Here is a 16,715-nt window from a genome sequence, read left to right on the forward strand (position 1 = left end):
CAGATGCAGGAACCAAGAATAAAAATGGTATCTGGATTCAATTTGCATTGCACATGATGTAAAAAGGTTCATGACTTCTCTCAAAGGCAGAAGGAGCTCATGGTGGGAAAAGGAGGTCCTAGAGGAAAAAGAGTTAGGAACAGCTGGCTATAAAGGGAAGCAATGAGCTTAGACTGAAACTTCAGTTCTTGTTCAGTTGTTTCAACTACCAGGAGGGCCAAACACTGCATGTGAACACATTATAAGATGAGCTCAGACCTGAATAAAAACTCACTCTCCTCCTCAGAGGTGCTTTAATGTGATGAGGGTGGCTGCCTAGAGACAAATTTTTAGAGGGTGTCCATATTTACCTGAAAAGCAACAGCAGAGAGGAAAAGAGAGCATGAGTTGGACTGGAAGTGTAGGGATGGAAGGGCCAGAGTACATAGAACACGTGAAGCTGAGCAAACAAGTAAAGAAGTTTTCAGAGCCTGGAAGAAAAGTTTTTGTTAGGCATCAGAGAATGTGTGAAAGGTTGTCTGTGATAGGCTTATAAGTGCCCTATAGGAAATCATCACACAGAAGCAGTTCAGGTATAAGAGAGGTGGTATGAGAGAGGCCAGAAAAAAGGAAAGGAAACAAATGTGAATAGTTGTACCATTGCTGCATTTGCCTGAACCACACATCCAAATGTTTTATTCCCTAAAATCAAACTAATAGGTCCCTACCTACTCCTTGGATTGTGTTACCTTCTAATGGGTCCTCAACTTCTTCTTCTATCTGCTTGAGGGTCCCATCCTTCAGGAGTTTTTCAGTGAAAATATCAGATGGTACCAGTTCTCTGATGATCTCACCATCGTCTTCAGACTTTGCAAGCCATCTTTCACATGGAAAAGTGACAGTTTCTGAGCCCTGAAGTAAATATGACAGAGATAATCACTTCAAAACAATGTCAGCATGTGTTAGCATTTCCGCTTTGAAAGCACTCCGATGTGCAGACAAGGATTTTCAACTCGTGTTTGTATGTATTGGTATGCAGATGTAGACCTGAAATGGTATATAGAAATATAGTTCCTCCAGAAAGAGGACATCTGAGGACTCTGAGAACCACCAAGTGTGTAGCAGAGAACAGTGTTCCCAGCAGCTGTGTGAGATTGGCTGTGTGATCCAGTAGATCTCTGTCCTTCCCAGTTTCAATCTTGCAAATTCTTAATCAGGAATGCACAATTGCTGCTCAACCCATGTTTTAATGAGACTTTGCAATCCCTCTTCAGTCCTTATTCAGGCAGCATTCTCTTTGAAGTCAGTAGGATTTTTGTTTTACTGAGTCAACGCTTCAAGATTTTGCCCTATAACTCTGACTCAAGCTGGTTTCCAGGCAATTCCCATACATGCATTAAGAGGAGAAAAATAGTGATTTAATTTTTGATCTTTTGTTTTGACTTCATTTTGGTAGAAACAAGTATGATTTCTACCATCAAACAAACAAAAACAATAGATCATGTGTTTTCCACTTGGTAAACAAAATTAATCCCAGACAACTCATTAAGAACAGACTCCTGTAAAGCCTCCAAGCTTGTAAGACACAGACAGCTTTCTGTGTGCTGGGCACCCCAGGCTATGTCTCCGTAAGGAAAGGGGTACGAGCCATCCTGAGGGTTGCAAGATCCACAAGTCTGAACAGGAAAAAAAAGTTAATCTCACAGTAACTAAATGAAGGAAGAGAAAAGTGGTCCTTTCTTTACTGACAACTTCACTATTTGTCTCCTAACTAGCAGCACAGGGACTTTTGGTGTTTCCAGTACTCTATGTGTCATCACTTCCACATGTATCATACATGTGAATACTGTCCATCTTAATTACTCTTATGTAATTATTTCTCAAAACAGTACAGGGTCCTTTCTTCACTGTTTTTACTGTTTAAATACTAAAATCTTAATTTATAGTAAAAAAGGGGAAAAGCTCTTACTGTAACAATACTGAACATTGCTGTCACTGTGTACTACTGCATTGTACTGCCTTGAGCTGTCAGATTCTGCCCTCCCTGACATGGTCCCTGAGGAGGAATAGGTCATTCCTAAACTGGAATGAACAGGTCATCATAACATCATGCATAGATCCCAAGTTGATCTGCAGGAGCTCTCCAAGGGGCTTGTGTGATTGCCTCGAGTCTGCAGTAGAATCATCTTTGAATCCACACAGTCCAAATCCACCATTTCTCGTCTTCTCTGCTGCTCCCTGCAGTGCTGCTGTTTAACCCCAGGCTTGCAATGTTTAACTCCATAAACAGGATTAACATGCACAAAATGGTGTCAAACAACACCAGCAGCACTTTAGGTGATTCCAAATATTTTCTTTTTGAGTGTTATCTGTGCTGCACAAGCAAAACACAGCACCTAATGACTGGCCACATGTCTACTTCTGCCTCCTCATTTCTGCCCTGGATGTGTGACCACATAACCTACATTATCTCACTATATGCTGAGCTGATGAACAATGCTTATCTCTCTACCTGCAATCTGGGAAGACAGGGCTTTCCAGAATAATGCTTCAGTGCTGAAACTCTCTTTTCCTGAAGATCTCACTTCAGTCACCTCTCTCAATTAAGCTTTTAACCTCTCCTAAACATTCATAACGTTGACTGTACAAGCCATTGATACAAATACTGTTTCTTTCATAATAGGATATCTAGGGACTTGAGTGTCTGCACAGTGGGGCATAATGTGCAGTTACTGCAAGAGTTAATTGAATCATTATTGTTAATCACCATGTCATCACCACAGTTTTTATTGGAGTTTCCTTGTTAGTGATTGCATTAATATTTAAGTGATGTAAAGTGCATCATTTTATGTTACCCATAATAAAATACTCTCGCAGCTCCAAATAGAATTTGTTTCACCAAACAGTCTGAGTCTGAGTCTGATCCTAAGGTAGCAGCAGGATGTGATAGTGTGTTAAAAGTCAGTGCTCTGTCATTCTCCAAGTTGTAACAAATGAAATATAATTATCAGATATAATTGGCATGCCAAGACAGAGCTTTTTTGGCATTCAACAATCCTCTTTTCCTACCCAAGTGCTTTCAATTTAATCTGAAAAGTTACTGACCTCATTTTTCTTTTGCAGCATTACAGATACATATAGACACATCTTAGCAGTCTAATCAGGTAGCACAGCTTTTAGAAGCATTGGCAGCATACTGCTATCCTGTGGCAGGTCATAATATCCTGCGGCTGATCAGCGGCACCATGCCGTGCTCTGCTTTCTTCATTTTTTTTCCCATGCCATAATCAAAAGACGAGCAGAATTGCAAATCTCTCAATTTTTAAAGTTGCTCATGGTTTTCTTCCCTTTCTTCACCTTCCCAGGTTTTTCACTGTCTCTCCTTCAAAGCTGCTGTAACAACTGCAGAGTTGCACAGCGCCAAGACCCTTTCTGGGTTAATGGAAGAGCACCCAACATGGAGCTCTCAGGAGTTTCCCAAAGTGTTCACTTAATGATAGGTGTAGAAAGAGGCAGCCCAGGAATCTCTTTTTCCTTGGTTTCTTTACCTTTGTGCATTTCCTTCTTCAATCTACCTCATCTCTGATCAATCACAATATCTCCAAAAACCTAATGAAGCTGTGTAAGGCAAGTCAATGTACAGAGGTCTGATAAAAACAGACTGGCAAAAAGGTGATCATGAGAGACAATCAAAGGTTATTGGCTTGTGAAGAAGCTTATACAGGAGGATACAGGCTTAATCAGAGAATCACAGCATAGTAAGGGTTGGAAAGGACCTTGAAAGCTCATCCAGTGCAACACCCATGACAGATCAGGACCACCTAGAGTAGGTCACACAGGAACTCGTCCAGGTGGGTTTGGAATGTCTCCAGAGAAGGAGACTCCACAGCCGATCTGGGCAGCCCCTTAGAGTGCTCCCTCACTCTCACAGTGAAGAAATTCTTCCTTGTATTTCTTTGGAACCTCTTATGTTCCAGTTTATACCCATTGCCAGCTCCCTCAGCTGTTCATCATAAGCGAGATGCTCCACTCCCTTCATCATCTTTGTGGCTCTGCGCTGAACTCTCTGAAGCAGCTTCCTCTCCAAAGCATGAGGAAGGTTCAAGGCAAACCTTTGAGTTGATTGTGAGGCAAAGAGAGTAAAACATACCATGGAAGTATCGAAGGAGGAAACGAGAAGAAGGTTCGAGCTGTCTTCACACTAATATTTGCTAGTAAAGATCACTTCAGGAGGGAGCAGGTCTGAGCAATGAGATGAAGACAAAAGCTAACATGCCTTCAGAATAAGAGGAGAAAGGATAAGATAGAGGAGGGAGCCCAGGTGTTCCCAAAACAGAACTACTGTTCCAATTCTGAACTGGTCCTGAAATTATTCTCTTTTGAGCTTCCCTGGAGCCACATTAGTTTCTGTTCCTACAGCCAGCATCTGAAAGCAGGGTTGAAGAACAGATTCTTATGAAGACAAGATCAAGATGACTAGTCTAGCTGCACTGCCTTAATCCTGTTGACATAAGCAACCAAAAGTCCTAGGATCTAACTTGATGTTTTTTCATGAGTGATTCAGGGAGTTGTATTAACAGGCTTTTTGGTTATTTTAATTGTACTGTCTCCATGCATTTATTCTTCCAGAGTTAAGAGACTGATGGACTGCTTCTTGTCCATGTTTAGCAACAGTACTTTTTATTTCAAAATGATACACCCACTTCCCTCTTCCTTCCCTGTGATTGTTCAAACAAAGCTACACATGAAAAGATGAAGATTTGGCCTTTTGTGTCACCCAAAAACACCATTATCTAAATTAGCCTTGGGCACTCTGGGAGGTCCAGCAACAGTAGAACAGTGCAGCACAGTGATAGCTGCTCAGCCTTGCAATTCTTTGTTTGTGTTTGCACAGCAATGGGTACAAACTCGGGAATCTCCCCTCTCAGTCTAGCACCAAGTCATAATAATGTTGCCTCTAAATCCAGCAGGCAAATCACTCCTTCATACAGAAGATAGGAAGCAGCACAGACCTCTGAAAAATTGACGAGTAACATTGCTGTTTTGCTCCCATCTACTGCCATGAGGAAATTACTCTGTTCTAGTAAAACAGTACAATGAAAATGGTACTTCAAAAAGCCCCAAGCCAATGATTGCAGAGTCTTATAACCAACATTTGAAGAATAAAACACAGTAATACATGTTTGTTGTCCCCAAATCCCAAAGCTCGAGCAAGTTCATTAATGTGCATTGTTGTTTAGGGAGTTATTTTTCACTGTTAATCACACCTTGCATACAGAAGATGAGCCTTGGGAAATGGAAGCAGCTGCTAATGGAAACACACTGCAGAGTGCTGGGATTCACAACCTACCTTTCCATTTGGCAACAGTCTCCGAATCGCCACACGGTCCAAATGCCATCCAGAATTCAGCCCTCCCCCTGTGTGTCCTATGCGAATCTTTTCAATAATGTCACCAACATCTTCCAGCTACAGAAAAAAGAAAGGAAGATTAAAGATTATGATATGAACAGCAGGTGTCTTTTCAGACACTACTTCTTTATCTTATTTCCTATTTTTCCAGTCTATACAAAGACCCAGGAGACCAAATATCAGTGTTGATGCCAGTTATACCCTAGCTTGCATTTTAGCTAAAGGGTTTCCTAGAACCTCCATTCCATAAATGGAGAGAATTTTGCTCTACACAAATTACCTACTGCTTGGGATAGGTTTGGTTGCACAGCAGCAATCCTACACTTTCGCCTTCACTGTGAGTGAGAATGAAGGTAATTTTTTAGAAACTGCAATGCTGCTGCATCTTTTTATATTCCTTCCCTTTTTAAACAAGCTTTTGGACTTAAAGTTGGCCTTAAAAAAGAAAAGTCTGACTGCAAACATCCTTTGCACATAGGACAAGCACACAGAACTGTGTTCCTCTGTCCATCAGGCTTGGAGTCTTTTATGCTTAGAAATATGAGAAAACGGAACACCTTAGTTTGCACCACTGTAAACTACCCCTTTCTTCCCTTCACAGCTGACAGAATTGTCCCATACAAAGACATTAGTAATTTTAGAAGATACCTCAGTTCAGTAAGACGGACTGCACTTCTCCAAACAAGCTGGGTTTGACTTCATCAGCCCTGCACTGGCTTTAGACAGCATGAGCATAATTGTAAAATAATTAAATGGTCTAAACTCATTTCTAAGACTCATGTACGTACACAAGTATATAGTAGGGGAAAATTGTTTTCTCCTGCCTTGTCCCGTCTTTCAATGAGGCTTTTAATACACAGCAACAAAATGATGCTTGACCAGTAAAGATCCATGTTAAAGAAGTAGTCTTTACCTCGCTATAAGCATTTCCAGTAAATCACCACTTAGGAGTCTAGCTGAGATCAGTCTCTATTATTTTTTGCCTCTTTTGTAAAATACAAAATGGTAGAGGCCATTAAAAGCACTAAAACAAATGGGCAACTCTCCGTTTGTGTTTCCTGAGATCCCCAAATTGTTTTTAAGGTCTATTGAACTCCAAATTATGGCCCTACAGAAGTAGGTGAAAGAAGAATACATCTTGCTTCATCCTCATCTCCTGCAGCAAGAGGAACTAGTGAAGAAAAAATGAAGTTTGGGGAAAGGTCAATATGATGTTATAAATCTGGAGAACAAACTGCGTTTTCACTCTCTTCATCTAAGGAAAATACCGATGTTTTAGATTCTACCAAATCTAAAATAAATCTTACAGAATAAAGAAATAACAGTGGCACTCAGCTTAAGATTTATACCTATAGATTAATGCAGCTTCTATTAGGAAAAAATGTGTGGAAACTCCACCAAAATAAGTCTTGCTCTTTGTTTTTAAGGAATCATATTGCGTGTTTATTTTATGATTCATGCTGTATAACAACAATGTGGTGTAGTGGTTTTGCCTGGGGCAGGTTTTGGTAGCAGAAGGGCTACAGGGGTGTCTTCTTTAAACAAAGAGCTGCCAGAAGCTTCCCCTGTAGCTGACAGGGCTCATGTCAGGCAAGTCTAAGCTGGACCCACAGCTGCCCCAGGCCTGGCCAGTTAGTGACTGAGGTAACCCCTCTGGGAATAACGTCTTGGAGAAGGGGAAGAAGTTGCTGGGCGGTTGCTGAACTGCAGCAGCAACAGGGAGTGAGACTGTGAAAACATCTCCACACACACCAAGGTGAGTGGAGAAGGAGGGGAGGAGGGTGCTTAGGCCCTGGAAAAGAGATTCCCCTGTGCCCTGTCTCTCAGCTCCAGAGGGTAACCTTGAGGGCCATCCCTGCTTGAGGGGGAAGATTTTCAGACACACTCCAAAGAAGAGTGTGCAGAAGTCCTCTCACCCTCACAGAATGGGACTGGGCTTGTACAGAATAAAGTGATTGACTGTCAGTCATCTTGCTGTTGGATTTACATCTCTGTAGAGCTAGCAAGAACTTCTGGTTTCCAGCAACAACATTATCTCTGAGATGTCTGTTTCCCTGCCCACTAGCTCAGGAATTTTCTCATCTCCCAAGTAAACCTTGGAGATAGTCAAGTCAGGATGGTCTGTAACAGCCTTCACTGCTAGAAAACAGCCTGACCTTCAGCTTCTGTCTTTTAACTCGGGAGAGTGCCCTGCTACACCATGGCTGGATTTGTGATGGTGATTTTAGGTAGTGGGGAGGGTGGTGGGTTTTACAAACCCCATGAAGAAGAACAGGCCGAGGGGTTTGAGGGTCTCAAATGAGTGGAAACAAAAAGCCTGGTGGTCTTGGGAGACCAGCAGTGAAGAGGAGAACCTCCAGGGAAAGGTCATGGTGGAAAAATTAAAGGCAAAATGAAGGATGGATAGAGAAAGGGTGAAAAGAGAGGAGAAAGCACTCCAGCAAACACCATGGCATTGCATTGTGCCTGGGAGTGACAGAAACCAAAACCAAAGTGGGGCACAAGAAAGCAGGATGCTCCTGGTTCTTGTAAGGGCTTTGTGTGAGATCACATCCAAAGGTGAAAAAGAAAACGTGTGCCCCTGGTTTGCCAGATTTCTGTTACACAGCCTAGGACTTTCTCTGGTGGAAAGCAGGAGGTGCTTTTTAACTCCTCCCCCAAGAGTGGGGATTTTTGGGAGCTCGCTGCTGCTCAGATGGACCCAGCACCCACCCAGAGCCCTCTCCAGCTCATTTCAAGAGGGGTTGCAGTTTATTGCAGCAAAGAGGATGGGGGGGTTGTGCATTCAAAGAAAAGCAACGAGCACAAGTCTGCTGGGGAGCAGCTGAGGGAACTGGGGATGTTCAGCCTGGAGAGGAGAAGGCTGAGGGGAGACATGAGCACTCTCTGACAGGAGAGTGGAGGTCAGTCTCTGCTCTGGCGCTGCAAGTGACAGGACAAGAAGAAACAGCCTCAAGTTGCACCAGGGCAGGTTTAGATTGGAGATTAAGGACAATCCCTGTCCCAGTGAAGTGGTTTTGCCTGGGGCAGGGTTTGGAAGCAGAGGAGCTACAGGGCTTCTTTAAACAAGGAGCTGCCAGAAGCTTCCCCTGTAGCTCACAAGGGCTCATGCCAGGCAAGTCTAAGCTGGACCCACAGCTGACCCAGGCCTGGCCAGTTAGTGACTGAGGTAACCCTTCTGGGAATAACGTCTTGGAGAAGGGGAAGAAGTTGCTGAACTGCAGCAGCATCAGGGACTGAGACTGTGAAAACATCACACACACACCAAGGTGAGTGGAGAAGGAGGGGAGGAGGGTGCTCAGGCCCTGGCAGAGAGATTCCCCTGTGCCCTGTGCTGCAGCCCATGGTGAGGCAGCTGTGCCCCTGCAGCCCATGGAGGCCATGAGGAGCAGAGACCCATGGGCAGCCCGTGGAGGAGCCCACGCTGCAGCGGGTGGCTGCCTGAAGGAGGCTGTGACTGCGTGGGAAGCTCACCCTGGAGCGAGCTCCTGGCAGGGCCTGGGAGCCCGTGGGGAGAGAGGAGCCCGGGCCAGAGCAGGGTTGCTGTCAGGGCTTGTGACGCGTGAGGGCCCCGGGCTGGAGCAGCCTGTCCCTGAAGGACTGTTCTCCTGTGGGTGACCCACGCTGGGGCAGGGTGTGAGGAGCTGCCCCGTGACAGGCCCCGTGCTGGGGCAGGGTGTGAGGAGCTGCAGCCCGTGGGAAGGAGCCACGCTGGAGCAGTTGGTGAGGGACTGTGTCCCGTGGGAGGGACCCCACAGTGCAGCAGTGGGAAGTGTGAGGAGGCCTCTCCCTGAGCAGCAGCAGCAGCAAAGTCCATCTGTAATGAACTGACCATAACCCCCGTCCCCCATCCCCTGCACTGCTGGGGGGAAGGAAGGACAGTCCTGGGCAGAGGGGGAGGTGTTTTAAGATAGAGTTTTGTTTGTCATTTTCCCTACTTTGCTTTGGTTGTTTATGAATAATTCAAACCATTTCTCCCCAAGTTGAGTCTGTTTTGCCCCTGACACTAATTGCTGAGTGACCTCTCTGTCCTTGTCTTGACTCACAAACCTCTTGTTGTATTTCTCTCTCCTCTGTCCAGTTTACAAGAGAGAGTGACAGAACAACTTGGTGGGCATCGGGCACTCAGACAGAATTAAACCCACCACATTTGGGCTTGTTAAAGAGTTTAGTTTAAGGTTTGCCTTCAGTTACAAAAATAAACCAAACAAAACACAAAGAGGTTGCAAGGTCCTCTGTGAAATCCATGTTGGTTTTGAAGGCAGGGAAGGAAGAGAGGACATGAAGCAGTACTGAAAGGATAGGCCAGAGCAGGACTGCCTATATTTTTGCCTTTTTGCAAATTCTTAGAAATAAGAATGTATTATGAATAGGGATTGCTGAATTCTGTAGATGTAAATGAGCCCATTCATTGATGTGTACTGGTTTACTATTTGCATAGAGTTGTGCCGACACTTTGGGAAACACTTGACAAGAGCTTTCAAAAAGTTAGCCTTGGGTATTTAAAAACCACAGTGCCTTCAGCAAAGTGATAGTCTGTCTGTCTAAGGATACAGAGAGCACAGCGCTTAGGTTGCATTGGAGTTAGAATAAATGACCAGACTACCCACCCCAAATAAAGTGTTACAAAAGTAGTGAGCACTGTGGACCAGCCCCTTGAACATGATCTGCTGAAAAAGGAATATGAAGTGACACAAGGGGACCTTTAACACAAGACAACTAGTTTCAGTATTACTGCAAGCATTTGGTTCATATTACCTTTCCAAGCATTGTAAACTGCAAGAGAAAGCAAATATGCAAGGAAATAACAGTGACAGAAGAAGTATACATATGAGATCTGGCATGCATGGGAATCGATACTCTCTCTTTATCAAGCGTGGTCTAGGAAATGGAAGATGTAAAGACCTTCCAAAGGGGCTCTCAAATTTACCTGGAAGGGCAAGCCTCCTTATTCGTGTATTGGTATATCTCAGCTCCATGATGAAATTGCACCAGCCTTCATAAGGCTAAAAATGGCACTAGGCCACAGGAACAATGCATCTTTGAGTTGCTACATACTGGAGGTCAGTGAGGAAAGATTTGATTTAGAATACAGTAAATCTGTTACAGAACAGATTTTTGAACCCACATTCTTTGAGTAAAAGATATTAATAGCTTTCCCTGAAAGAGGAAAAATTTCCACTTCACTGTTTTCTCTTCTTAATCCCCTTAGGGCAACCTAAGATGAGAGCAAGCATCTTTGATCTTACCTCCACAATGAACTGATTCACCGAGTTCCTTTCAAAGTACATCCTTTGCTCTCTTTTGTTGAGGCACAGGGATTTCTGTTGAGTGCAGATCCCATCACTTCCATAGAGAACTATGAAGACATCTGCGTCCGTGCCAGCTCCAAAGATATCACTGGTGTAGACCGTGATCTCGTAAGGAACAACTGATTTAGGAAATGGCAGAAAATGAAAACAAACCAATAGAAGTTAGTAAGCAACACGTCAATGCTTCTAAGAGAGTTTTAATGTAACAAAATGTGGATTAGAAAACTCGATAAAGAGGACAGAGTGGGAATGACACGCTTGTGGTCATTCAGTCATTAGGCTGGTCTGTACTGTGAGAATCCTGAGGAATTTCCTTTGACCCTGTGAGGCCAATTGACCTTGATGTGTGTTTATTTGTTGAGATTTTGAGGTACTCAATACATTTATACCTGCCATCTAAAGTTATTGAATCAGGATTCCGTTCAAGAGCTCAAATCTTAAAGCAAAACATGAATTCACAGATTCATGATACTAGACAGACAAATGAAATTTAGAGAACTGGAGTCAACATATAAATATTCAAGACAGTCTCATTGATTAAAAAAATCTGTTATCTTTATTACTAAACAAGTGACAAAACTCAGTTATAAGGAGAAGGAAGAAAACACTCTGCTGTTCACTCTTAATGCCACCTTCTCTGCAACATCGAGGCAAACAGGTTAAATTACTACCAGATCAATGGTGAATGTACAACATGAAGGATCAATCCCCTAAATACTTCCTTTTTCCGTTCCCTTGTTTTCTCCAGAATGTTCTATGACCTCAAAATCTGAAGCCTCCTTTTGTTCTTTTCTATCTTTCATAGGAGGAAAGGCTGTGGGAACTGGGGCTGTTTAGTCTGGAGAAGAGGAGATTGAGGGGTGATCTTATTAATATTTACAAATATCTAAATGGCGAGTGTCAAGAGGTTGGGACATTTTTTCTATTTTTCTGTTTCTTTTCCTTTTTTTCTATAGAAGCCAGCAACAGGACAAGGGGTAATGGGATGAAACTGGAACACAGAAAGTTCCATTTAAATATAAGAAAAAACTATTTTACTGTGAGGGTGATGGAGCCCTGGCACAGGCTACCCTGGGATATTGTGGAGTCTCCTTCCTTGGAGGTCTTCAAGACTTGCCTGGACATGTTCCTATGCGACCTGATCTAGGTGAACCTGCTTCTCCAGGGGGGTTGGACTAGATGATCCCTAAAGGTCCCTTCCAACCCTTACCATTCTATGATTCTATGGTCTTCACAGTTTCTCAGTCCTGAGTCCTGTTGGACCATGCTCAGAATTGCTTAGCAATAAGATTGCCCCGGAATAAGAGTTGGGCTCAGTTCCTGGCTCTGCTATAGATATGCCAAATATCCTCAGTTTCCAAGGTGGGATGGAGTTTAATTCCCAAAGTAAGATGGTAAGTTTAGTTCCCTATGTTTAGATGTCTGCAGTTCAAAATCAGTGCAGTTTGTAGAAAGAGTCAGAGTCAGACAAGCAACTCAATCATCTTCCTTGTGTTTAGCTGAATCATTCTTCAGATCCACCCTCTGTGAACGACCAAACATTTGTTGATGAAAATGAGGATTCAGACACTCCACTGTCATGAGGACAGGTAAATTCAGGTGTGCCATTTGTCAGAATGAATACTGTCCCTATCTCCTTTAAAGCCTTTCTAAAATCTAGAAATGAAAAATACCAGGTGAGGCTTCAGCACCACTGATTTTCTTCAGGGACTTCTGTCACAAGCAGACACAATCCTTCTAGTCCATATCACTAACCATAGGCTCAGTCTTCCTATACTCAGTGCTACCACCAGAATCTGCTTCTGGCCATCCCTCTCCCATACACCAACCACCACTCACCCAGCTTCCACTGCTTCCCATTCCTCTCTACAATCTTAGATGCTTGTCATCTGCATCCTCCTATGCTGCAGCAACTTCAGTCATCTTTGCGATTTACACTACAGCAGTTCGTGATAGGTTTTTCACCATCTCTGTTAGGGTAGAGAAGGTTTCTGACACCATATCTGCTACTGTTGGAGTAACTCTGATTATGTGAGACTAATCATTAAAAACCGAGGCTCTCTAAATACGGCTCCCGGGAGAACAGACATGAAGAAGTTTTCTTCTACAGAGAATAAGCCTGGAGGTACTTAATATTCTTTCTGCCCAACCCAACGAAATCTGCTCTGCTGCGCTGCAAGGAGATTGGGATAGTTTCTCCAGTATGTAAGAGGAGGGGGAAATCCTGGGGATAACAAAAAAAAAATCACATGCTATGCGTTATGAATTAAAAATGATCTTCTCCACTGAAGTCTGTGGCGCTTGCTCCTGTTGCTTGAATATTAACGTCAGCTTAGAACTGAATCAGCAAAGCTGTACCGTAACAAGGTCACCAGCAGCACAACTTTCAGCTGTCAGACGCTCATTTCATTTACACGGTGCTTTTAGAGTGGTATCCCCACAGGGATGATTTTAATTGGGCTGCCCATGACATGTTTTCCTCATTTGTTTAGCACGAAACAATTCTGGCATGAGTCATCATAAAACAAATCAAATCTCTTTAGTTACCTCTGGCAAACTGGAACCCACAGGTAAATCGTTAGGAGAGTGGAACTCAGTAAATAACATGGTGGGAATAGTTTAAATGGTGAAACAGTCTAAGCTGACACTGAGCCTGGTGCAACCTTCATGCCAGAGAGGCCTTACGATTTTCACAGACTGAATGTGGATGGCTGATAAAAATCAGGTTTACATAAACTATGTACTCAGAGGCATGGCACACCACAAACTCTTGCAACATTATAAAATACAGAGATATTAATAAATGATATAGTGAACGTTTGCACCAAAATATGTATCAACTGGGATAATGTGGAAAGAAGTGAAGAGGAGGATGTGTAAGGTCTCTGGGCTAGATTCACTCCTATGACTGTATTCACTATATCTATCTAACCACCCACTTATTTTTTCAGACACAAAGACTTTTTCTTCCCGTTCACTGATGAAAGTGAGGAAAGGAGCTCTAGTTCTTCTGCTCTAGATGGTTTAGGTAAAGAAACTAGTGCATGAGGAATTAAAAAAACCAGCTTGCTCAAAGCATGGTGGAGGTACCCAGAGGTGACATTGGCACATCCTAAGAAAGATGATTTTAGCTTACAGAATGCAGGATATCAGGATCTGTATGTTAGAGGGTCAGGCAGTGTGAAGGAGACCTTCAACCTGAACCATGGCAGTTGGTAGTTAAAAAGAAGGAGCCAAAGCAGCTGTTGGTCTTCTGGGTTATTCTCACAATTACTTATGAAGAAGGAAACTGAGGCAGAAAAAGAGAAATTGGGTAGCTCTAACTCTTGATGTCTAAAAGAGTATCTGCAGGATACAAGGCTTTTGGTGCTGAAAATGCATACAATGAGGAATGCAAGGAGGTAGGAGACAGTCCTTCATCATTATGCCATCCAACTTAATGAAGGGAAAAGGCAATTTTGATACTCCCCTAAAGGTGGGCCATGAAATATTTGTTGACAATGTGAAATGAAGCAGATCAAGGAGGAAAAATCATAGAATCATAAGAAGTCAAATGCAATCCCAGGGTGGTGGTATCCCTACACACAGTCAAGGATGCACATGTGAAAAGGGAAGGAGAGGGCTACAAAATAAGCAAAATAATGTTTCCAGACATTTACTTCAAGACAGTCATGTTACCTGGTTCTCAGTATTCTGGGGACAGGAAAAGAAGTTGCCTGAGGAGTCTGAGGTGTCACAGCAGACTCAAAAATTAGAAACTTAGTACTCAGAAGGAGCTCCTAAAAGACAATGAGTTTACTCCAAACACTAATTTAGAGCATAGTGAAGTGAAGAGTCAGGAAAACATGGAGAAAGCAAAAAGGTGCACACTGGTGCAACACTATCAGAAAAGAATCCCACTAAAGAAACTCTGAAAGAGGGCCCTTCAGAAAGAGAGGGTTGTGTGATGCCAAAGGCACTGGGGGAACACAGGGTTGGAAGGAAGATGGAAGTGTTTATTTTGAACAACAGTAACAGCAATGTTAGAGTGGAGCAAGAACAAAGGGAAACTGGAAACAATGAGAACAGCTTGGAACGGGCTCAGGACTTGGAGATGGCAGGGAAAGAGGGAGCAAAAAGACAATCATACACAGTCACATGCCCTTTAATGACTCTCTGATTTGGTAAATATAGGAAACGTTAGTCCAGAGCAAACAGAGGAACCTTCCTGTAGTACCTGGAATAGCTGGAATGCAACATATTTATTAATGTTTCAAAGCCAATTAAAGGGAGAGGCCATCCTATAAAACTGCATGAGCTAGTCAAGTTTTATTTTTGGTGATTATGGGTGTATCCAAGGGAAATGGCATTCTGCTCACATGGGATATACTCTCTTGTCTGCAGTTCTGCAGGAAAGATAATTCTCTCAATGGCTCCATCATCCTCCGACTTATCCAACCAACGGCCACAAGGGAACTTGAGACACTGTCCCAGTGATGGAGCATCAATCTCCACCCATTCCAGAAACCAGCCAGTTGAATTACCTGTGGTTGGAGAGAGAACAACGAATAACCTACAAAGCTTTTACAGACAACAGCAAATGAAATATTGCATTCCGGAACATTGAGAAATAAATCTTCCTCTTTTGCCAATGCAGAAGTAGAATAGATACCATAAAGATCACTGTAAGAAATTCTCTAGGTTTAAGCTAATATTCTTTACATTTTTATATGGGTCAGATTAAAGATGTATACATGGAACTGCTAATTGCACCATTACTTGGATTAATTTGTCTTTGAAATAAGACAGAGGAGTTGGTAACAAACATGTCACTTGGTACCTCTTAGGGAAGAAATCCACGAATCCATCCACTGGTTCCCCAATGAGGTTGGGGCATCCCTTTTCTCTATATTAGCTAGCAACAGGACAAGGGGTGATGGGATGAAGCTGGAACACAAAAAGTTCCATTTAAACATAAGAAAAGACTCTTTCACTGTTCAGGTGATGGAGCCCTGGCACAGGCTGCCCAGGGAGAGTGTGGAGTCTCCTTTGGAGGTCTTCGAGACCTACCTGGACACATTCCTGTGTGATCTGATCTAAGTGGACCTGCTTTGGCAGAAGGTTTGGCCTAGATGTTCTTTAAAGGTCCCTTCCAACCCCTACCATTCTGTGATTCTATGATTCCCTTGTTTGTAGTAGAGACATAGTCATGTCTAAAAAGCAGTCAAGACTTAATGGTCAAAATCCCCAAATATACTGATAAAGAAATAAAGAGCCAGTAATGTGCCCTCGTGGCCAAGAAGGGTGCTCCTGGGATGCATCAAGAAGAGCGTTGCCAGCAGGTCGAGGGAGGTTCTTCTCCCCCTCTACTCTGCCCTGGTGAGGCCTCATCTGGAGTCCTGTGTCCAGTTCTGGGCTCCTCAGCTTAAGAGGGTCAGGGAAGTGCTGGAGATTCCAGTGCAGGGCCACCAAAATGATCAGGGGACTGGAACATTTTTCATATGAGTAAAAGCTGCGGGACCTGGGCCTGTTTAGTATAGAAAAGAGGAGGCTGAGGGGTGATTTGCAAATATCTAAATGGCAGGTGTCAGGAGGTTGGGACATCTCCTTTTTCTATAGTAGCTAACAACAGGACAAGGGGTTATGGGATGAAGCTGGAACACAAAAAGTTCCACTTCAACATAAGAAAAAGCTATTTCACTGTGAGGGTGACAGAGCCCTGGCACAGGCTGCCCAGAGGGGTTGTGGAGTCTCCTTCTCTGGAGATCTTCAAGACTTGCCTGGACATGTTCCTATGTGACCTGATCTAGGTGAACCTGCTTCTGCAGGGGGGTTGGACTGGATGATCTATGGAGTTCCTTTCCAGCCCCTACCATTCTACGATTCTGTGATTCTCTGAAATCAGACAAGTCTATAGGTTCCATGTGTGCCAAGAAAAAAGTTTGAGGTTTGGTGATATATGGGAAATCTCTCTAAAGATGTGGCTGCAAAACTAAAGAGCTTGTTATAGAGAAAGAGGTTGCAAAGCTACCTGC

The 16,715-nt window shown here is 43.3% G+C and overlaps 1 protein-coding gene across 1 annotated transcript in view; it reads right to left on the bottom strand.

Moving 5' to 3' along the window:
* Window positions 1-16,715, bottom strand: part of LOXHD1 (lipoxygenase homology PLAT domains 1) — a 153,605-nt gene that overhangs the window by 54,365 nt on the left and 82,525 nt on the right. Inside the window, exons 25-27 of the mRNA XM_062018863.1 lie at window positions 10,639-10,820; window positions 5,330-5,446; window positions 729-891 (exon numbers count right to left, since the gene is read on the bottom strand). Coding sequence (XP_061874847.1) covers window positions 729-891; window positions 5,330-5,446; window positions 10,639-10,820 — 462 coding nt within the window. The remainder of the gene's footprint in view (window positions 1-728; window positions 892-5,329; window positions 5,447-10,638; window positions 10,821-16,715) is intronic.

This window comes from Colius striatus, chromosome Z (genome assembly GCF_028858725.1).
Source record: "Colius striatus isolate bColStr4 chromosome Z, bColStr4.1.hap1, whole genome shotgun sequence".
Lineage (NCBI taxonomy): Eukaryota > Metazoa > Chordata > Aves > Coliiformes > Coliidae > Colius > Colius striatus.